Here is a 23791-nt window from a genome sequence, read left to right on the forward strand (position 1 = left end):
GATAGTTAATGAGATTATGCTTCAGACAGAGGTGGCTGAAAAGAAGCATTTCAAACTCAGGTGCACTGAAACAATGGACAAGGCTTGCTTAAGGTAAAGATAGTTATTTTACTAAAGGAGTTATATGCCTGAGCATAACTACTCACCACCACCTGCCAGCTAAGGATTTGTGATGAGATCAGCCTGAGAGGTTACTTTCATAGAACCACTTTTCTGTCCACCCACCCTTCCCTCATACTATTTTTATAAAACTAATACAGTTGAATTCATGTCACTTGCATATTTTACAATCATTATACAATATTTTTATTTCTGCAGCATCTCAAAAATGATCATTTGCAGACCCATAATATTTCACTTAAGCATTAAGATTATTTCAGTTAGGTACTAAGAAAAAAACTGCCAAGAACTAAATTTATGGTGTTGGATTTGGGTAGATCAAACATAATGATTTAGCAACTTAAATATTTGGATACTATGAACCTCTCTCCTTATCCTGCCTCAGCCCCATGATATTTGAAAGCTATTGGATTATTTATGTACCCATGAGAAGAGTTACATCTTTTTCTTATTAGCCACATTGCTTTGCCATGACATTTGGCCTATAAAACAAGGAATTTGGAATAGATAATTTCAGAGTTCCTTGCCAGCAGGGTTCTTTCTGAGGCTTCTATATTTAATTAAGTAGTTGAATGTGTTGTATTTGCATTTCCAAATGTTGGTATAAGATTTGAGGTTTATTAAAAAACGATCTTATAGCCTTTCTCTTATTCATGGCACTGACTAATGGATAATAGAAATGCACAAGATTGGGTGTTTTTCAATTTTTACTGTGCAAGAGAGATCAATATTTAGTTTTAACCTAAATGTTCTCTCTGCAAAGCCTCCTTCGAGTCCTTCAGTCAGATGCCCTCCCTTTGAAACAGCACATCCCGATGGTCTGACTTGTTTGCCTGTCCTTTTTGCCATAGGTTGTGAGCTTTCTTTTATGGGTAATCATTGTAGCTAATATTTATTGAAGACTGTCCTATCTGCCAGGTTTCCTGGTGTTTCAAAGCGTTTGTCTGATTTGTTCAACAAAAAATACTTTGAGCTGGTACTATTATTCTATTGTCTTACTAGTAATGAAACTAAGGGCCTTGAATCCAGGCATTACGCCATACTGCCTGTAGGCAGAGGTAGAGGCCATCCTTATCCCTCCCTGCCACCCCAGTGTACCCTACTGAATGCCTGCAACAGGGAGGAGCTCAGTCAGTGCTGCTAGCTATTGAGTAGAGCAGAAATGCCAGGGCCATGAGCCCCTTTGCTGTGACTGACTGGTGCTGCCATCTCTGTTATAAAGAGGACAAGGGTGCTGGGGCAAACACATTCCTCTGCCTTGTACTTCTCTCTGTCCTATGTCATTTGTGCTGCTTCCTTACTGCTCCTCCTTTCTAACTGCAGCATGAGGATTAGGAGTTGCAGTTTAGTTCACACAAATGGGAAATAGGAGAAAGAGTAAATGTGGAATCCAGAAAAAAAGGAGAGCCATTAAAATTTATGTGTAGAAAAATATTTAACCAAATAAATCAAGCTATTATTTGTAATTGGCGTATTATAAAGTCCAGGCCTGAGTGGTGAATTAGTGCCCATTTCTCTCTGATTTGACATGGTTTGAGAATACACTTATGGGTCTGACTAAAGACATCAGATTGCATGTGTAGAACTGAGCATTATTCAAGCAAAGAAAATAACTGTGCAACATATCTGCTTCATGTAATCGAGCAGGAAAGGGTCTGCAAGAATCCATCCGCCTCCTGGCCTGCAGAAAGAACAGAAATATGAGCACAGCAGGAAAAGTAAGCATTTTTTTTTTTTACTTTTGAAAATATATTTTCATTATATAATTCACAAAGAGAAATAGTATTTACTGAATAATTTAAAAATTATATCTAAATTAGAAATTATATAAACTGAAACATAACATAGAATATATGCTTTGTTATGCAATGTATATTGAATCAGAATTGAAATAGGTTGTTGCTTAATATCTTTAAAAGAATATGTAGCTTCTGTACCTACTAAAGTCTTTATTTACTATATTAGATAAATTGGTAGTAGTAACAGCCAATCATGAATAATTTGAAAATCTACAGTTAGAAATATTTTAATCAATTATTTAACTTTGCATTAAGGAGCCATAACTTAAACATTATTTTTTGTAATCATATATTTTTTTATGAACACAGGAGAAAAGTTAAGTTCAACATAATTATTGATCTCAAAGCATTAGAATCATCAAAGTTAAAACAAGCCAACATCAACATGCAAATTCTAATTTTAAAGGGCCCTGTGATGGCTCAATCCAGGAAATTTCCATAGAAATCTTATAGAAAAATATCCTCTCCATACAAAAGTCAACATAATTTTATCAAAAATTAATAGTGATATACTTTTAATCACTTATTAGTAGTAGGAACAGGGATATTTGCTTCTAGGTCTTTCATAGATCTTTTTACCTCTTCAATGTGCTTGAAATGCATGTGATCATTCAATATAATCAATTCACATTGTTTACTGCATGTCATAGCAACCAGTTGTTTGTTTTTTTCAGTTGTTCTGCTATCTGGTCTATTTGTATACTAGGCTTTTATTATATAGGATCATCTATCTAGAAAAAAAGCTCTCAAATGTATAAGTTTTGTAGCATTGAAAACAGATTTTATATTACATTTTCAAAATTACATTCTCATAAAAATATGTGTTCAACTTTAATTTTAAAGAACATCTATGAATAAACTATGCTGGATTAAAATGTCAAACACACAGTTATCCCACTTTTAAATATTGTATATATATATGAATATGTGGTAAGTGTGTGTGTGTTTGTGTACAGCTATAACCTCTGTGATTTTTGGCTCACATCTAATCTGGAAAAAATAGCTATACATAAATTAGAGAAGAAAACCGAGTTGTCAAAGCTCACTTTCAAATGAGTCATGCAAACTAGTAGCACACAGAAGTAGTGGGGAGAGAAAATTGGAGGAGGAAAACAAACAAAGAGAAGAAGAAAGAGAATTCACTTATGCAGGGAGGCAAGTATGCCCTGGAATCGTAAAGTTGGATTCTTTGGGGCTTAAGCAGAGAATTAAGCAAGAGAGCAAGAGATTTTATGTGACCAAATAAGTGATTCTATCAGTGAAATAATTGTGATTTAAAACTTCATTACAAGCCAACATTTGTGGGCAAACAACCAATTTCAGGACTGACTTCATTAGTAACCCTTGGAAAAACAACAACATAAGGATGACCTAAAAGAACATATTGTAATTTATCTCAATGCCTCATTATAGTTAATTCTATTTATATTTACTTATTTTATTGATTTACACATTTTTAAAAGATATTTTCATTCTCTTTGCAAATCAGAAGTTTTCCATTTCTCTATAACATTCATTAGATTCCAGAATTGGGGCTAGATGTTGCACATAAAAATATGAAAGTCTCAATCACTGACTTCAGGAGTGGATAAGCACTTATGTCATCTTTCTGTTCAATTTCCAGGTAATTAAATGCAAAGCAGCTGTGCTATGGGAACTAAAGAAACCCTTTTCCATTGAGGAGGTGGAGGTAGCACCCCCTAAGGCTCATGAAGTTCGTATAAAGGTGAAACACTTTTTTCACTTCTTTTGAATTTTAAGTATAAGAAAATTTAGAGAATAGTACAAAGGGAAATAACAAAAAAAAAAAGTTTATTAAGAAGCACTTTTTTAGCCCAGCCTGCATGGCTCAGAGGTTGGTGTTGACCTATGAACTAAGAGGTCATGGTTTGATTTCCATTCAGGGCATAGGCCCGGGTTGTAGGCTTGATCCCCAGTGTAAGGCATGCAGGAGGCAGCTAATCAATGATTCTCTCTCATAATTGAAGTTAATGTCTCTAGTCCTCTCTTCCTCTCTGAACTCAATAAAAAAAAAAAAATTTTTTTTAAAAAGCACTTAAAAAAATCCTCATGCAAGGATATGTTTGTTTATTGATTTGAGAGCGAGAGAGAGAGAGAGAGAGAGAGAGAGAGAGAGAGAGAGAGAGAGAGAGAGAGAGAGAGAGAGAGAGAGAATGCTGAGAGAGAAACATCATGCCCAAACTAGGATCAAAACAGAAACCTAGGTAAGTGCCCTAGGTAATCCAAACAGTGGAAATACATTTCTAGTCAAGGAAAGATAAAAATACTAATACAAGTTGTTGAACTTTTAAAAATAGAATAGACAGTATGTACAGTATAATCCCAATGTCGACCTCAATAAAAAATTAAACTGAGTCAAGCTCAAAATGACCAAAAAGATGAATTTATTCAAGAATAACCTTTTATATTTCTTCTTGGTTAGCACTTCCAGTATTATATCAAACAGTCATGGTGAAGTTGGGCATCCCTGCCTTGTTCCTGTTCTTAGGGGAAATGGGTTTAGTTTTTGCCCACTTAGTATGATGTTGGCTGTATGTTTGTCATATAAGGCTTTTATTATGTTGAGGTACGATTCCTTTATTCCCACTTTGCTGAGTTATTTGTGTGTGTGTGTGTGTGTGTGTGTGTGTGTGTGTATGTTGTTGTTTTTTATCAAGAAAGGATGTTGGATTTTGTCAAATGCTTTATCAAGCATCAATTGATATAACTGTGGTTTTTACCTTTGAATTTGTTTATGTGATGTATCATATTTTATTGATTTGCAGATAGTGTACCAGGATTGCATTCCCAGAATAAATCCCACTTGGTCATGGTGTATGATCTTCTTAATGTATTGTTGAATGTGTTTGCTAATATTTTGTTGAGAATTTTAGCATCTATGTTCATCAGGACTATTGGCCTTATAATTGTCTTTCTTTATAGCATCTTTATCTGGTTTTTGGACTAGGGTAATGCTGGCTTCATTGAAAGAGCTAGGAAGTGTTCCTTCCTCTTGAATTTTTTGAAATAGAGGAGGATTTGTATAAGTTCTTCTTTGAATTTTCATAAAACTCCCCATGAAGCTGGAAAAGAAGAAGTAAAATTGTCATTATTCGCAGATGACATGATATTATACATAGAAAAACCCTAAAGACTCCATCAAAAAACTAAATTTAATAAAAGATTTTGGCAACATAATAGGATACAAAATTTATACCCAGAAATCAATGGCTTTTTTAGACACCAATAATGAACTCACAGAAAGAGAAACTAAAAAACAATAGCATTTACCATTGCAATAAAAAAACTAAAATAGTTAAAAATAAACTTAACTAAGGAGTTAATAGACCTGTATTCAGACAACTACAGATGTTGAAAAAAGAGATAGAGGAGGATATAAACAAGTAGAAGAAATACTGTGTTCATGGATTCATAGAATCAACATCATGAAAATGTTGATTCTACCCAAAGCAATCTATCAATTCAATGCCCTCCCCATTAAAATATCAAAGGCATATTTCATAGACCTAGAACAAACTCTCCAGAAAAAAAAAAAAAAGATCCCCCAAAACTGCAGCAGCAACTAATCTTAAGAACAAAATTGGAGGGATCGCAATACCAGCTATTAAGCTATATTACAAAGCCACTGTTCTCAAAACTTCCTGGTACTGGCACAAGAACAGACATATAAAACAATAGAATAGAATAGAGAAACCAGAAAATGACCCAAACCAATATGCTCAATTAATATTTGACAAAGGAGGTAAGAGCATACAATGGAGTCAAGACAGTCTCTTCAATAAATGGTGTTGGGGAAATTGGACAGATTCATGCAAAAAAATGAAACTAGATCACCAACTTACACCATACACAAAAATAAATTCAAAATGGATACAGAACTTAATCATAAGACAGGACACTACAACATCTGTAGTTGTCTGAATAAAGATCTTAGAAGAATCCATAGAGAGTATAGGAAGGGGAGGAAGGGTGGTAAGAGATCAACCAAAGGACTTGCATGCATGCATTTAAGGATAACCAATGGACACAGACAGAAGTGGGGCAAAGATATGTGCTAGGGGAGGGAGCGGCGGGAAGAGGTCAAGGTGGGGAAAGGAGACATATATAATACTTTCAACAATAAATAAATTAAAAACAAAACAAAAAGAATAACGGAGTAGTTGTAATTTGGAACATGCAAATTGTAGCAAGTTATAGGACAGTCCTTTGAGGATTTGGGGTAGGCTGTTCTTGCAGGCAGGAAATTTAAAGAGGGAAAGTTCAGTTACAGTCTGTTAAAGTGTATGTATTTTTTTTATGAGAGTATCTTTGATTATTATATAATACTCTTTTTGTCTCATTTAATTACTTTGGGCCTTGAATTTTGCTCAATCTGATGATAATATAGCAGCCATGTATTTTATGTAAATTAAACAATTTTTCATCATTGAAACAAAGCAAATCCAGTCATACAAACAATGCTCAATTCAGCTTATTTTGTGAGATGAATCCCACCAGTCACTTTAGTTCAAATTTCTCAAGGTTGTTATGAGGCAACTCCTGACCAATTTTTATTTAGGAAAATTCCAATATTATCAGTTTTCTATAAATCAAGCATCTGCAGGAAATCTATTTCTCAGTCCTTGTGTTTTGTTTTCCTGATGACACATACATGAGATTTTCCTTTTTATATCCTCCAGTTCCATTGTAGATTTAAATTCTTTCACAGTAATAAAATAAAAAAGAATTGAAGTATTTATACAGGAAAAAAGTGCAAGATTTCAAAATCAGTTAGCATTAGATGGTGGAACTTAACTGAATTTTCTTGGTTGCTAATCTATAGTTTCCACTTCTATAAAAAAGGATGCATTGTTGTTTGTACGAAGACAAATATTTGAGAAACCATTATTTCACAGATTATGATGAATTACTAAAGATAGGGAAGGAAAAAAGTAGAGGGTTTTAAACTGAGTAATCTTTTTTTTCTCTAATAAACTTTTGTTTTTTAATTTAAATTCTTTATTGTATAAAGTCTTAACATAAGTCTTCTTTTCCCTCCCCCGCCTTGACCTCTCTCAGTCCGCCCCCAAAGGACTTGTATGCATGCATAAACTGAGTAATCTTGAAAAGAAACAGGATCTTGTATATTTGGGAAAAGTAGAGATCATTAGCAAAATCCTTGAAAACTCTTCAAAAGTCCAACTTTAGAAAGCTGGGCATGTGAAGTCCATGTGAGGGTCACAATTTTTCTGAACCTAATTATCTTCCCTTTACCCCGCAGTTGGTGGCCTCCGGAGTCTGTCGGACAGATGACCACGTGGCTCATGGAACCTTCGTCACACCTCTTCCTGTGATCGTAGGCCATGAGGCAGGCGGCATTGTGGAGAGCATTGGAGAAGGGGTGACTGCAGTAAAGCCAGGTATAGAACTCCTACCATGTTTCCCCGAAAATAAAACATCCTCCAAAAATAAGACCTACTTACAGGTTTCCTTCTGAGTGAAATATAAGGCATCCCCCCAAAAATAAGCCCCCCCCAGGCTCTGTCTCAGAATGAAAATTTACCCTATACTGGTCGCTAGGGCCGCCCCGACTGGCCTCTAGCAACCAGTGATGTTACATGGAGTCCTGATGTCACTGCTCTATGGAGGCGGAGCAGAGGTCTGAGTGAGCTGTGAGCACAGGGCTGGAGAGAGGAGGAGACTTACGCAGATGCCTGTAGAAGAACAGGAGGATTAGAGCAGAAGGGACATGGCGAAGGTGGTGAGTGCTGGTCTGTCTCTGGTGACAATACCTGATGCTTGCGGCCGCCCTCATGATGACTAAAGGTTCTCAGTCAGTGGCAGACCCTGCTTCAAGCCCAGATCCAGGCCCCAGCAAGCCCAGTGACAGTCCCCAGGCAGGCCGCAGGGGGTAAATTTCTGATAAAGTGGTAGGGGGGATGTCTGGTGAAGGTGTTCAGTGGCACAGGGATGGGGGGAGGGGGATCACTTAAAATGACACAGGAGGATCAGAGGGGGCAATCAAAATGACACAGGAGGATCAAAAGGGGTTACTAAACTGGTAATCCCTCCTCTGATTCTCCTGTGCCATTTTGATTCCCCTCTCTGATCCCCCTGTGTCATTTTAAGTGATCCCCTCCCCCAACCTTGATACCCCAATTCCTTTTTTTTACCCCTAGAAATAAGCGTAAAAAGAAAAAGCTACCCCAGCCGAAACCAGTTTGGTTCAGTGGTAGAGCGTCGGTCTGTGGAGCGAAAGGTCCCAAGTTCGATTCTGGTCAGGGGCATGTACATTAGTTGTGGGCACATTCCCTGTAGGGGGTGTGCAAGAGGCAGCTGGTCGATGTTTCTCTCTCATCGACGTTTCTAGCTCTCTATCTCTCTCCCTTCCTCTCTGTAAAAAAATCAATAAAATATATTTTAAAAAGAAAAGTAAAAGCTACTCCAAGGAGTACAAGAAAGGAATTGTGGAAGACTCTTGGGGCCAAAATCTTACTGCTTTCTGCAAAGAGAAGATGTTGAGTATCCGATTGGTCTTAAAATGGCAAGCAGAGTATGGTAACCTCATTGAACAAGTGGACAAGGGAAATGCTAAAAAACACAAGTGTGGATCAAGTCAGCAACCATTATTTTTAGAGCTGGAAGACCTGATCTGTGAATGGGAATGGGTTGTTGACAGGAGAGCAAAGGCTTTGGTTGTAAATAGGGCTCAGATTCAAGAATTTGCCCTTGCAATGGCACAACAGTTTGACATAGCCCCCCAAGACTTCAAAGCATCACAACACTGGCTGGATAATTTTCTTTAGCAAAGTGAACTGTCTTTAAGAAGATCTACAACATTGTTTAGGTTGGAAGATACTCAAGTTATTAAGTGAGCCCTTTTATTCAAGTCCTTTATTGATGACGCTGACTTCTCTAAATACAATCTTTCCAACATGATTGCTATGGATGAAACTGCAATGTTTATGGACCAATCATCTCAAACAAAAATTGAACAGCCGGGTGCCTCCTTAGTGTACATTCCCTCCACTGCTTACAAAAGTGCACGTGTTTCCTGTATTTTGGCAATTCGTCCGGATGGCACTAAAATCCCACCTTTAATCATTCCTAAGGGCAAGAAGGAAAAGATTGAATGTGTTTGGGGCATTTTTATTCTTGAAACTGAAAAAGCCTGGGCCACACAAGCAGTTATAAGGAAGTGGGTCGATTTAATGCTGCCTCTTATTATGCGAGGGAGCCAAAGAGGTCTGCTAGTCTGGGATGCAGCCAGCACTCACCGCGCTAAAGACATGAAGACATTTCTTCACGAAAGAAAAATAGATCAGATAATGAATCCCGCAGGAATGATGGCCTATCTCCAGACTCTTGATATTGCAATAAACAAGCCATTCAAAGACAATTTGTGCATAGAAATTAATGACTACTTTGAAAATATAATGAAGAGAAATCAGCGTGGAAATTTTGTAAAACCTAAACTGCAAGAAGTTGTGACTTGGGTGAAGAATTCATGGGAGAAAATCACTGACAGTTGCATTGCAAATGCACTGTGAGCAGGCTACCTGGTACTCATTTAAAGACAGTGCTATTGCTAAACATGGGAGATTTGGTCCACTGATTCTGAAGGAAATGGAGTCACAAGAAATTCACCAGGAAATTCAGAAATTGGATTGTTATGGTGATGTTCCAGAAGATGATGACATGATTGTCATTGAATAAATGAGTAAATTCTTGATACTGTAAGATTCACAGTTTGTCTGGTTTGTGTTGACAACTACCGTACTACCGTACCGTATACAGGTAATAAATTTCCTTTATTTTCATTTAACAATAAATCTGTACTGTATTCTTCTTCATGGAAAAATAAGACATCCCCTGAAAAATAAGACCTAGCACTTCTTTGGGAGCAAAAATTAATATAAGAACTGTCTTATTTTCGGGGAAACAGGGTACTTGGAGAAGGTACTACTCAGGACCCCAAGATCGCCCAGCCTGGAGGACGAAACTGAAGCAATGAGAGATTCAAGACCTTGCCTAGAGCAGCAGCAGAGCCAGGGCTTGAACAGAGGTGTCCTACATTTCTGACCCCTTCCTGCTTCACACATATATGCATTCATGCACTCCTGCATTCTCTCCTTCAGCAAGAATTTGTTGAGTACCTGCTATATGTCCTCCACCAGGTTAGAGCCTTGGGATACATGAGGATCAAAAGGGACCCACTGCCTGAGTTCATAATCAAATAACTTCCATTTCAGTGTTGCTGAGCAGTGTCTTCTCTCGGGTCCAAAAAGAACTACAAATGGGACACAAGAAAAAACATCTAAGTCTGTGTGCTGAGCCTGTAGGTCAGTGTATGGGTACTGTTCAGTGCTGACTTCCCAGGATGGGGAGCCTGAGATGCTGACTGAATCAACATGATCTCCTCTAGGAGGGAAGTGGAACCCATGCACTGGTTTTCCCTTCCAGTCTGGCCTTCCTTCTTGAGCACAGAGTGAATGACACAGACTAGTTGGAAGGAAAGGGGAGACCAGGCAGAAGGCCCTGCAATAAATAATATGTTTCACTACATTTAACCATGGCTAAATATGACTGGTTACCTGGTACTAGTTTATCCTTAACATTTATTTTGTCTTAATTTTATTGTACATTAATATAGGTAAATATTTTAGAGGTAAAGAGTGAATGAGTATAAAATGTTATGATCTCCAAATAAAGTTTATGTATTAAATGGTCTCACCATTTGTGTGGGTTTTGTGGATATGTAGAAGAGCTAGTAGAAAAGAAAATAATGCTTAACTCCAAAAAAGAAAAATAACTTTAGCCAGTAGATTTGGCCTGTTCCATTGCCAAATATTTATTTAACTTGTTGACAGAAAATATTAAAAAATATAGTCTTGTGTGAGTTTCAGATCTTAGTATTTCCTTTACTTAAAAATAAATTAACAATAAATGAAATTTTTACTTTTCACCCTGTCTCCCTTCACCATAGCAGGCAAAATAAATAATTCACAAATTAAGTTATCAGCTAAAAACATTTAAAAATCAGTTCTCATCCTAAAAGAAAGTGCCTAACTCATTGTTGAAGGTTGAGATTTTCAAAGGAATTTCTTTTATTCTTTTTTTTTTATCACATTTTTGCTACATTCTCTTTGGGGGGGGGGGATCCTAAAATTAAAAAATAGACTAATTTTATAGTAAAAATAAGCAGTCACTTTGAAAAGCCAAGAATGGTTGCCCAAATTCTCATTTTTACTATAACCGAACCTATTAGAAAATACTGGCTGTCCCCAACATCTAGTGAAACTATGGAAGCCTCTCACAACAAAAATTTGTAAATATGTACACTATATACATTTAAGTCTTAATTCTTAAGGGTTAAATAAAATGTGTATAAATCTATCTAGAGAAAGGGCGCGGAATAAAAGATAACCATTAATGCAGTGGAAATACTTTAAAATCCACGTAGTTTCCCACAGTCACATGTCCTCTTTGGCAGTCTTCAGGCACACGCAAACCCAAACCAGTAGCAATGCTGCCAGGCAATGACCAACGACATCATGGTGCCTGGATCCTGTTTCTGAGAGACTGTTCAAAGACGACTGCCTCTAATCCACACCATAAGCTTTAAGTGCTCGCTCTATTCATTCCTGCATAGAAATTAAATAAGAATTTGCTTTATCCCACTCCAGGTGATAAAGTCATTCCACTTGTTATTCCCCATTGTGGAAAATGCAGTGTTTGTAAACATCCGGAAGGCAACCTCTGCTCAACAAATGAGTAAGTTTCCCTTACTCTCCTTACATAGCCAATGAATTTGTACACTGTTATGCAAGTGTCTCATGCCCTTGTATGTCTGTGTTTTGCACTGGCCAGTCTGAGCATGCCTCGCGGAACCATGCAGGATGGTACTACCAGGTTCACCTGCAAAGGGAAGCCCATCAACCACTTCCTTAGCACCAGCACCTTCACCCAGTACACAGTGGTGGACGAGACCGCAGTGGCCAAAATTGATCCAGCCGCACCACTAGAGAAAGTCTGTCTCATTGGCTGTGCATTCTCAACTGGCTATGGGTCTGCAGTTCAAGTTGCCAAGGTAGGAATGACAACAGATAATAAACCAGTCGTACTCAGGCTGTCAGAAACAAAAAGGAAAGTGATTTTTAATAATAATCCAAGGCCATTCTTTATAATAAAAGGTTGTCATGCAAATCAGCCAAATAACAGAACGACCATTGGCTATGACATGCACTGACCACCAGGGGGCAGATGCTCAATGCAGGAGCTGTCCCCTGGTGGTCAGTGTGCTCCCACAGGGGAAGCATCATTTATCCAGAAGCCAGGCTCATGGCTGGCTAGCACAGCAACAGTCTTGGGAGCCTCTTCTGTCTCCATGGCAGTGCTAAGGATGTCCAACTGATGGCTCGAGGTGCAGTCTGAACTGAGGGGTCCCTTTTCACCCCCCTCACCCTCCGCCTGACTTACACCTCCTAGTGCATGAATTTCGTGCTCTGGGCCTCTAGTTATTCATAGATTTACTGTCAGCGTTCCTCTCTTCCCACTACTACAATAACATTGATATACTCCATAGATACTCCAGAGTGTCTATGACTAGAAAAATACCCTCAGATAAGAAAAAAAGCAAAAAGAAAAGTGACCTCAGAAAAAATTAAGAGCATATCCTATAAAGTTAATCTGTTTATAAAAAGTGAAAAAACTGTTGATAAATAGTGAATAAAAAGCAAAAGTGCCATTTTATCATTGTTTTTCTATATTTTTTCTTTATGGAATTACTAAATTATAGAGCTAGGACCTAGTCATTTATTCTACAGTGAGTCAGCACAAGCATGCACCAGGCACAGTAGGTCCCTTTAGGTCATGAGGCAGCAAAAGAAAATGAAATGGAAGAGTTACCTTTGAGGGACATCTAGTCCATGGACCCTCTACTCCCAGAATTAGGATCAGCAGTAGATTCCAAAGCCTTACCTGATACACATCCAGACCAAGCATCACCAACATACCTGCTCTGTGGAACCCTATGAGGAAAGCAAGGAAGCTACTGTGATGCATTATGCATTATGCATATATTGCACTCATTAGGGGATCTCACTGCTTCATCTCCTCCACTGCCACAGACATACACATACACACACACACACACACACACACACACACTTTAGAGGTGATAGATTTGAAGGAAAAATTGTTTAAAGGCCCCTCTTCACAAAAGGTTGGAAATCTAGTAGGCCCAGATCCATAATGCTATTTGCCCAAAATCTTATGGTGCAACTAGCATGTCTTTCTCCTACAGCATCTTAAACCATCCTATATAATAAAGAGGTAATATGCAAATTGACCATCACTCCCACACACAAGATGGCCTCCACAGATGGCTGACAGGAAAAGATAGTTGTGGGTGATCAGTCCAGCAGGGGAGGGCAGTTGGGAGGGACTAGGCCTGCAAGGCAGTTAAGGGTGACCAGGCCAGCAGAGGAGGGCAGTTGGAGGCAACCAGGCCAGAAAGGGAGGGCATTTAGGGTGACCAGGCCTGCAGGGAAGGGAAGTTAGGGGCAACCAGGCCTGCTGGGGAGCAGTTAGGAGTTGATCAGGCTGGCAGAAAAGTGGTTAGGGGCAATAAGGCAGGCAGGCAGTCCTGGGTTGTGAGAGGTATGTTCAGCTGTTAGTCAGAGTCAACCCATGGGTTCAGGCCTAAATGGGCAGTTGAACATCCCTTGAGGGGGTCCCAGATTGGAGAGGGTACAAACTGGGCTGAAAGACACAAACGCCCCCCCACCCCAATACCTCGAGTCCTATATAATAAAAGAGTAATATGCTAATCAACAGTGGAATGACCAGTCACTATGATGCATACTGACCACCAGGGGGCAGATGCTCAATGCAGAAGCTGGTCCCTGGTGGTCAGTGTCCTCCCACAGGAGGAGCTCTGCTGAGCCATAAGCTGGGCTGATGGTACATGCACGGTTTGCTGACCTTGAAAGGGCGTAGGCTGGGCTGAGGGACCCCACCCCCAAGTGTATGAATGTCGTGCACCGAGCCTCTAGTCTACAAATAAAAGCATAAGCAACTGTCCAACCATTTGACCATCTGACCAGTAACTATAACCACCAGGAGGCAGACACAATGCACGAGTTGCCAAGCGACAGCAACTTTGCAGAGTGCCCTCTTGCACTCTGGGACCCTTTAGGGGAGATTGGACTGCCAGTTTCAGCCCAATCCCCACAGGCCAGGCTGAGGGACCCTACCTGCCAGAGGGACCCTGCTCACTCTGCAGATGCCCTTCAGACCCCAGCACCACCCACAGGTGGCTGGCAGGGAGAGACCATAGGAGGTTGGCTCCAGGGTATGTCGGAATCTTCTTGCCCAGTCCTGCCCCACCAGCCACCTTCTAATTAATTTCCTTTCAATGTGCACAAGTCCATGCACTGGACCTCTAGTAATATATAATTTCCTGCATTTTAAAATCACAGTCACAAGTCTCATACTTCTTAAAGTAAAGTAAAAATTAATGTAGCACACCAGAGAATGCTTGATTACTTGGGACAGAAGGAATATTTTACCCAATCTGAAGGCTAGCTCCTCTAGCTGACTGGGTGTATTAAACAGTCCCTAGCCAATTTCAACAACTGAGAGCACATGTTTTTCAAATTTCTGTGACTATAGAGCGAAGTCCCTTGTAAAATTGCCTCCTCTATTTGAGCAGGTGGTCTAACTGACCCTGCACACAGAGCAGAAGGAAAGTGCATTCATGAAAATGAATTTCATCCATTATTAGAATGTAGGCCAACTTTTATTGCATTATTGTTCATTAGTGTATTTTTAAAAAGCAAAGATAAAGACCCACTAAGATCACATTGGTCTCAAGCTGTAATAAAGTTTCCAGTTACATTTCCCTGGTTGTTAGGTCTGACTTGAAGCTGAGAATAACTCTTCTCTGCCTTACAGCTAATTTCTGTTCTCATTGTACTGGCCATGACTACTAAAGCTAATGAAACAAGCAGTTAATCACTGAGAGTTTTAGTAGATTATTTGTGGTCTCCTGGTATAACCTTTCCCAAGAATTGCTTCTGTGTATGTACAATTGACAGAAGCCTGTCAATGGACTTCAGCCACTAGATTCTCTTCAAGATGGGAGTCATTGGCATTTAGAGCTCAGAAATCATCCAACCCACTGACTCCCAGACTGGGCTTTCTTTCCATTGGAATCAGACACACCTGAAGAGATTCTGATGTAATGGTTGTGGGCTGTGACCTTTGAGAAATTTTAAAGCTCCTCAGGTGAATCTACTCTCTGGCAAAGTTTGAGAAGCACTGATCTGGTTCAAACACCTCAATTTAAATATGAAGCAACTGAAGCCAAAACAGGTTTTGACAGCAGGTTGGACATAAGTGTGTGAATAGTACTGATAGTGAGTAAGACAGGATACTTTATATAGCACTGGCACTTTCCAACAATCATTACTTAATTCATTTTTCCAATAATCATTACTTAACCCATTTTTTTGTTATTGTTTTCTTTCATTTTTTGAAATACAGGTGACCCCAGGCTCCACCTGTGTGGTGTTTGGCCTTGGCGGAGTCGGCCTGTCTGTTGTCATGGGCTGTAAAGCAGCAGGCGCAGCCAGGATCATTGCGGTGGACACCAACAAAGACAAATATGCAAAGGCAAAGCAAGTTGGTGCCACTGAGTGCATCAACCCAAAGGATTTCAAGAAACCCATCCATGAGGTGCTGATAGAAATGAGCCATGGAGGTGTGGACTTTTCCTTTGAAGTCATTGGTCGGCTTGACACCATGGTATGTAGGTACATGTGATGCCTTGAAATATGTGTTTCTGCATTCTGGAATGTGTTTTTAGGCAACAGAATATAAGTATTATACGTACAGAATATTTTTCAATCTGTGAGTAGTGATTTTTTCATCTCCTATTTAATGCCTGGATTATTTATTATTAAAAGAAATGTTTCATTCCATCAGTTATGTCATCCTAGCTCAAGTAATATTTCTCTTTTAGAGTATTAGGCCACTTAAATTTTACTTTGTTAATTTTTAGTTATAATATTTAAACCAAGTAAATATAAACCATACAATTCCTGTTCTCAAATTGGCAAGTTTTATTTTTCCATTTCTCCTCACACTTTTAAACAAAATGGTTTAATAATTTTTATGTTTTAATAACTTCTGATTTTTTTCATAAACCACAAGTTGCTCAAAGGAAATAATGAGTAATTTAAAGCAAGTATCATTGTATTAACATAAAACATGCCCCATTTTATCACAGCATACAGCACTGTGCCTGGCATACATATTAAGCACCAAATCTATGTATTAGACTGAATACTTTTAAAAGTCAACAGATTTTTCTCCAAAATGTTTAAGAAATATGTATCTCATAGCGATGGATTACATGAGACAATGCATGTATAATACTACAATATAATAGCCCAGTGCCACTTGTCCTAATAACTGTTATCTGGTGAAAAACTCCTAATAACTGTTATCTGGTGCTACTGATGGGAAACAGTGTTCTCAGTGATGCAGTGCTTCCATCATCTCTACAGCATGCAGAATATTGCTTTCAAATCCTTACACACATGAAAATTATCATGAGGAAAACCTCTCCCGCTAAATGCCTTCCAAGTCCTCACGCGGATTGATTGTTACTTTATTTGAAGGCACCAAATGTCTGGTAACCCCATGTCCCAAAGTCACCTGGTTTTCCAGATGTCATACTCCAAATCAAAGGACTAATCAGCATATATCTCTGTGGGATCCTGACAAAGTGTCCTACTACAACATGTTTGAAACCCTGACTGAAAGAGGAAGGCTTTCTTTTGAAGATGCTAAATAATAGATATAGTTTAAAGTAAAACCAATATTCATTTGGGGAGGTAAAAGCCCATTTAAAACATGTTCATTTCAGTGCAGCGGGAATGTTAAAAAGTGCTCACCATCATTAATCATCAGGGCAGTGCAAGGCACAATTACAGAGCCAACACCTCACCACTCCTGGTAGGATGGCTGCTATCAAAGGGTCAAGAAACGGTGTTGGCAGGGGTGTGGGGACAAGACAACCCTTGTGCACTGTTAGTGGGAATGTAAAGTGGTTCAGCATTCTGAAAGCAGAATAGCGGGTACTTAAGAAATAAAAAATAAAACTACCATATGATCTAGTAACCCCACTTCTAGGTATACATTCCAAGAAAACAAAATCACTACCTCAAATAGGTATCAGCACTCCTGTGTTTACTGCAGCGGATTCACAATAGTCAAAATGTGAAAACAACCTCAGAATCTGTCAACTGATGAATGGATAAATGATGATATGTATATGTTGGCTTATTATTCAGCCATAAAAAGAGGAACATCCTGCCATTTTCAACAACATAGGTAAAGCTGGGGACATTATGCTAAGTAAAATAAGCCACACAGAGACAGAAAATACTTTATGATCTCCTTTATATGTGGAATAAAGTTGAAGTCTTAGAACCACTGAGTACAATGGTGGTTACCAGGGCTGGGACTGAATAGGAAATGTTGGTAAAAGAGTACTAACTTTCAGTTATAAGATGGGTAAAGTCAGGATACAATGAACAGCATAGTGATTATAGTCAATAATATTGTACTCTAATCTTCAAGTTTGCAAAGGGAATAGATCTTAAGAAAATAACCATGTGAGGTAACGGATGTGCCAATTAAACTATGATAATGATTTCACGTTGCATGTGTATATTAAATCATCAAATTGTAGCCCCTAAAAATAAGTATAACCTACATTTATACAATTTTTATTTGGCAATTATACCTCAACAAAGCTGAAAAAAATACAGAAAAATTACCCATATTAGAAATGGACAGTAATGTAGGGATCCATTAAAAAGATACCATCAAGTGGACAAGAGACAAATTGTGATACATAATTGACCTTATATCTTGTTCACCATCAAAACACCTGGTTTGAAGTACTGAGTTCAAAATACTATTTAATAAGCAAATGAAAAATCAGTTAACCAACTTCTAGATAGCCTGGCAAATGGGTGATGACAAAACATTACTTTTATTTAAGGAATCAGACTTTAAATAGATATGTTTGTAATAACATTTGCCTTTTCATTACATTATTAAGAAAGAATTTAGTGTACACAAATTCATTCATCCATTGTCTCATTCAAAAAGTGTTTTCTGGATATTCCCTAAAGCCACAGCACTATTCTGGACTGGGCATAATGGGAATGAAGAAGTCAAAGACATATAATCTCTTCCCTCCACATGTTTGCAATCTAGGTAAATCAAAATTACATGATACTATGTATCATGAGTGAGGATTATCAGAAAGTTCACTTCAATGATGCCAAATATTAATTTTATTCCAGGAGTCTGCCTTGGCATGTGTTCAAGAGGCATATGGTGTAAGTGTCGTTGTAGGAGTACCTCCTGATTCCCAAAATGTCTCTGTGAACCCCATGCTGCTATTGACTGGGCGTACCTGGAAAGGAGCAATATTGGGTGGTATGTATTTGGGCTTGAGGGATGAATTCTTTTTGTTTTGTTTTTAATTCTTCATTGTTGAAAATATTATATGTCTCCTGTTTTCCCCCACTGATTTCTCCTGCCACCCAGCACATGCCCTCACCCCCCATACTGTCTGTGTTCGTTGGCTATGCTTATAAGCATGCATGCAAGTCCTTTGGTTGATCTCTTACCCTTGCCCAACGCCACGCTCCACTGCCTTCCAAGAGGGCTGAATTCTTATTAACCTTAGGATCTCTCCCCTTCATCAAGTGCCAAAGCTAGGTTTTAAAAAGCAAAATGTTTGAAATAAATTAATAGGCCCAAATAAATCTACAGGCTCCAAACCAACTAACAGTAGAACTAATACATTCCTAAGATAGACATTTCTGGCGTCCCCATAAACGAGGGTCTTTCAGCACCACTTCTCTTTATACATGTGACTGCACAAGGCATGGAATATGCCTAGTAGAATGCAGGAAATCCATAGCAATAATTCATGTTTACTCTCATTGCCCAAATCTAGACAGTTGCACATTTTGCTCCTTGACTTTGGGAATAGCCGTGCATACAAAAATGTCTCTGTGAGAGAGCTAATAACCAAGGACCCTAGTCTAGCTAGTCAGATTTTTTTTTAAGTAACAACAACAACAACAACAAAAAGTCTAACCACTGCAAGAGGATATTGAAGCATTCAGTCTCTCATTGACCTCAGTAACAGTAATCTGAGTAGAAGTGAGTAGCAATAGAACTTTCATTTTAATTTTATTCAGAAAGTCTACTCTCCAGTTCTTTTACCCCTGCCGGACTGCATCTGACAATGATGTCATGTTCTTTTCAGGCTTTAAGTGTAAAGATACTTTTCCAAAACTTGTGAGTGACTATATGGCTAAGAAGTTTTCACTGGATCCATTAATAACCCATGTTTTACCTTTTGAAAAAATAAATGAAGCATTTGACCTGCTTCGCTCTGGAAAGAGGTAGGTTTTAAGTTTCCTTTTATGGTTGTGGAAGGGGGATTGGTTAACAGAGAAAAGAGGTGAAAGTATGAGAAAAATATTGGAGTATCTTGGGTTTCCTTTATTAGTTCAGTCTTTGCTTATAGAACATTTAAGAACATATTGTGAAAAGCTAGGAACAGTTGTTTTGCTTTCCAGTTCTGCTAAAATGAAATTACATACGTTGGTTACAGTGAATCTATCAGGGGTCCTCAAACTTTTTAAAGTGGGGGCCAGATCACGGTCCCTCAGAGAGCTGGAGAGCCAGACTATATGAACTACTAATTCCTACTGTAACACCTCGGCTGCGCTTACTGCCCAAAAAACCTGGCGGGCTGGATCAGACTCCTCTGCGGGCCGCATGTGGCCCGCGGGCCGTAGTTTGAAGATGCCTGAATTATGATCAAAGCCACTCATCCTGTATATATAATAAAAGGGTAATATGCAAATCAACTGAACAGCAAAACTACCAGAATGCCTGCAGCCCCTCGCCTAAGCTGGCCCCACCCCCAAGGGGTCATCAAGGGCTGGCCAGCTGGACCCCACAGTGCACATTTCCTGCACCAAGCCTCCAGTCTTCTTTCAAAAACACTCACCCTTTCTAAGAAAAAAAATCAGAGTCCCACAGTCATAAGTATAACATGGAGTCACTGCAGCCTCTGCCTGGCCAGCTAAAACCTTGACATTAATGTAAATGCAAATTATATATAGGAGTAGGTAGAGCTACATTGGGATTGCTTTAAAAAATGTTATATTAAATATTAATGTAATATAATATGTAATATAACTAATTTTAAAGGCATCAAGACATTTTCTTAAAGTATTTATTCATCGAAAATCATTTTGAGAAAAAACATGAGTTGCAGTCTAAATGTTATCTGTCTGATCTTCTCGAGAATGGAGTCTCTCTAAATACAAATCAGCATTATCTTCTTACTAAGGCTCCTTAAGCACCACTTTATCAGAGCTCTCTTAAATCTTCATCATTTCCTGTCACATCATTGCTTCCTTTAGGCAAGATACCTGTCATCTTGTAATTTGTGCAATTTTGACTTCAGGTATAAATCCCAGCAATTTGCACTAGATGTGTGACCTAGAGCAAGTTACAATATCTCTAAGCCTCAGAATTTTTAATCTCCAATCTTTAAAGCCTGCCTCAGAGCATTGTTGAGTTTAAGTGATAAAATGCACAAGGAACATCTCTGGAGTATATGATGAACAGCAAGAACTCATTTCCCATTGTTGTTTGGATTTCAATTCATTATTATTCCAGGCATGTAGACTCTAAAAATGTTTTTTGAGAATCTTAATGCATAATAAAGCCTAAATGACAGTCAAGTTCAAGTTTGAGTTTAAGGTTGGAGAAAACACAAGACGGAACCCAGAACAGGTGAACTGTCTTTGACCTGAATGCACAGGGACAGGAAGGGAGAGACAGGAAACAGACACCTGTTCACTGAGACACAACAAATGCCCCTTGGACTCTTACATGGAACAGTGTGAACTACATTAATATTAAAATCATTAATACATTTTCTTTTCTGTTTCAGTATCCGTACCGTCCTGATATTCTGAGGCCATGCAAATGATGAGAAGTCATTTTTTCAGGCAAATATTTAAAATCCAAGTGAAATTTAGATGAGCCATCAGCTTAGTAATTGAATCCAATAAACATTTCTTCTTAATCACTCCACTCATGTTGCTAGGTGTCGTTTTTCCCATAAAGGAAAGGTATTTCTTTGACTGCTTGCACTTTTTGTGCCTTTGCCACCCTTAGTCACTGAGGCCCAGTGGAAGAGGTCCTCATTTTACTTGTCCCCAGCACACACTTGATGGGCTCTTGTGCTTGAAGTCTTCTACTTCTGCCTCTACTTCCCCTGCCTGTGTTTCCTCTCTATGAAATGTACCAACGCCCAAAGGTAAAAACTGCCGGGGAAAGGGTACACTCAGACTTTTAAGTGAATACGGACCAGGATGTCTAAATGCAGGAAATTTCTTAGGGAAATGTGGCACACTCATTTTATATGATACAAGGGGGTAATATTTCTTGATTTTATACTCTTTGCTCTTAATATGTAATTGTTCTTTTAAATAAAAACAGTTTCATGCTACCCGTGATAATTCTGAGGTTCTGATATTAAATGTAAAAACTGAACTATTCTTGGAAACATATTTTAAAAATCTGGAATTTTTACTCATGAAAGTGCTTCATTGGTTAAACCATTTTACTTATTATAATTAACTGAAAAAGAGTCATAGGTAATTAAAAATATGGTGGTTTAAAGTATATGGATAAAGCAGGTGTGGACATAACATGTAAAATGGTAACTAAGAAATGGCACAAACTTCAACAGCAATATGCTTTCTAAATGTGTGCATATATACAGATGTACAATTTTGTAAAAATTATTTTCTATCTAGAACTTTTCTATTAAATACCATGTCTTAAATTAAGCTGATAACCCTGAAATTAGTTTAATATTGTTAAATATGTAAAAGCCTACAGTACATTGCTAATGCTTCCCCACAATCAGGGGAAGATTTACATTTTGGCTTTATCTCTAAATATGTAATGGAAAGCTTATTCCTGTGAGGAGTTTTAGCTTTCTCCAAAAGTGTATTTGTTTCCTTGTCTATAATTTGTTTGGTATTGTGGAAAGGACTACAGACTAGGACAAGTGATCTCCATTTCTCTGTGGCCTCCTGTAACTTACTCAACCTCTCTGAGCATATTGCACCCTTTAGTTTTTAAAATTATTCTACTAACCCATTACAACTTCAGAAATGATGCTAGTTAGAGAGATTTCTCAACTATGAAGTGCCATGAAAATGAAGGGGATAGTACAATTGTTTTGTAAGAGGCTGTAGGAGATATTGAGGATCCAGGCAGCTGCTGTAGAATGTCCCTTTGGGTCCATGCGGCTGGGCGCTCCAATGTTTTTATTTTGGTGCTGATGATGTGAGAGCCAGAGAAAAAGATGATGGTTCTAAATGCCCATGTCACAATAGTTGGCATACCATTCTGCTGGTTGCACAGAGGCCTACATCCAGCTTCATCGTTCCTCCCGCCCAGGTTGTGGGGAGCAAGCAGAGAGCAGGGTGTAGGCAGGTATGGCAGTGGCAGAGCCCTCCTCCAGCGGGTGTGTGGAGAGGTGGAGGGCGGGTGCTTTTTGGACACTGGCTCTCTGTATATGTTGGCATTGGTGGGGAAGGAAACAGCTGAACTCAACATATAAAAATGGGACTCCAGATTGTGGTATCCTGATAAGCCTGTACGGGGCACATGGACCCGGTGTCCTGCTGGCCTCTAGCAAGGAGAATTCTGACTCTAGAATCAAGAATTTCCAATTTTCCCTGGCCTGTGTGGCTCAGTTAGTTGAGCATAGGCCTGTGCACCAAGAGGTTGCTGGTTTGATTCCTGGTCAGGGCACATGCCCAGGTTTCGGCACTGATCCCCAGTAAGGGGCATGCAGTAGGCAGCTAATCAAAGTTTCTTTTTCATTGATGTTTCTCATTCCCTCCACTTCCTCTCTTAATATCAATAAAAAATAGTTTTTAAAAGAATTTCCATATTTGTTGATTAATTTTCTTGTAAAAGTTATAACTGTAAAATGCATATAGCTTGCACTCATTTTTAGCCAGCTATAAAAGGTTTAATCAAATGAAGACAATTTTCAATTTGAAAATAAGAATTTCATGTTTTTTTTAAAAAAAAGAATTTCATGTTGATTTAACTAATTGCTCTAATACAATGACTTAGGTTCTCCAGAAATAGTAAATAAACAAAATTCAAGTCTGAATTAACCCTTTGTGGCTTCATAAATCACACAAGCTGCTCTAAGATTAGAAAGTCATTTTGACAATCTGTATGACCTTCTGGATGAAGCCATGGTGGTGGAGGCTGAGGCAGAGCCCCTTGCTCAAATCTCGTGTATCAGGTCTTTAGTATTTCATAATTATATTCTTAGTTACCTGGCTGCTTAATTCTAATAGCAAATGATTATTGCATCAGTAATCTCAATATATTTTCTCTTAACATTCTAAAGTATACCTAGCAATTTTCATGAAAGGGGCCATTGCATAAAAGAGAAACCAATTTTAGTGGGACAAGGGTAAAAGTAGGTGGGAACACTACAGTGGAGGCCAATCACCATTCAGAGGAGATTAATGGTCAGATGTGTGGACTTAGTTAGCTCCTTTCCTTCAGGACCCAGCGTCCTGAAACCCATCTGCACAGCCCTATCACAGTTGGGAGCCAGTGATCTTGGATTGTTAGGGATGTCTAACTGCCGGTTTAGGCCCAATCCTCTGGGCTAAACCGGCAGTTGGACATCCCCTGAGAGGTCCCAGATT

The 23791-nt window shown here is 38.6% G+C and overlaps 1 protein-coding gene across 1 annotated transcript; it reads left to right on the plus strand.

Moving 5' to 3' along the window:
- The first annotated feature begins 1573 nt into the window (after nucleotides 1-1573).
- On the plus strand, nucleotides 1574-21129 carry LOC118703728 (alcohol dehydrogenase S chain-like). Its single transcript, XM_036410827.2, has 9 exons — nucleotides 1574-1838; nucleotides 3544-3645; nucleotides 7201-7339; nucleotides 11606-11693; nucleotides 11790-12009; nucleotides 15468-15728; nucleotides 18305-18440; nucleotides 19282-19420; nucleotides 20989-21129. Exons 1-9 carry the CDS (start codon nucleotides 1821-1823, stop codon nucleotides 21011-21013), a joined length of 1128 nt encoding a protein of 375 aa, XP_036266720.1. The 5' UTR covers nucleotides 1574-1820; the 3' UTR covers nucleotides 21014-21129.
- Nucleotides 21130-23791: the final 2662 nt, after the last annotated feature.

The sequence above is a fragment of the Pipistrellus kuhlii genome, unplaced genomic scaffold (genome assembly GCF_014108245.1).
Source record: "Pipistrellus kuhlii isolate mPipKuh1 unplaced genomic scaffold, mPipKuh1.p scaffold_m20_p_1, whole genome shotgun sequence".
In the NCBI taxonomy this organism is placed as follows: domain Eukaryota; kingdom Metazoa; phylum Chordata; class Mammalia; order Chiroptera; family Vespertilionidae; genus Pipistrellus; species Pipistrellus kuhlii.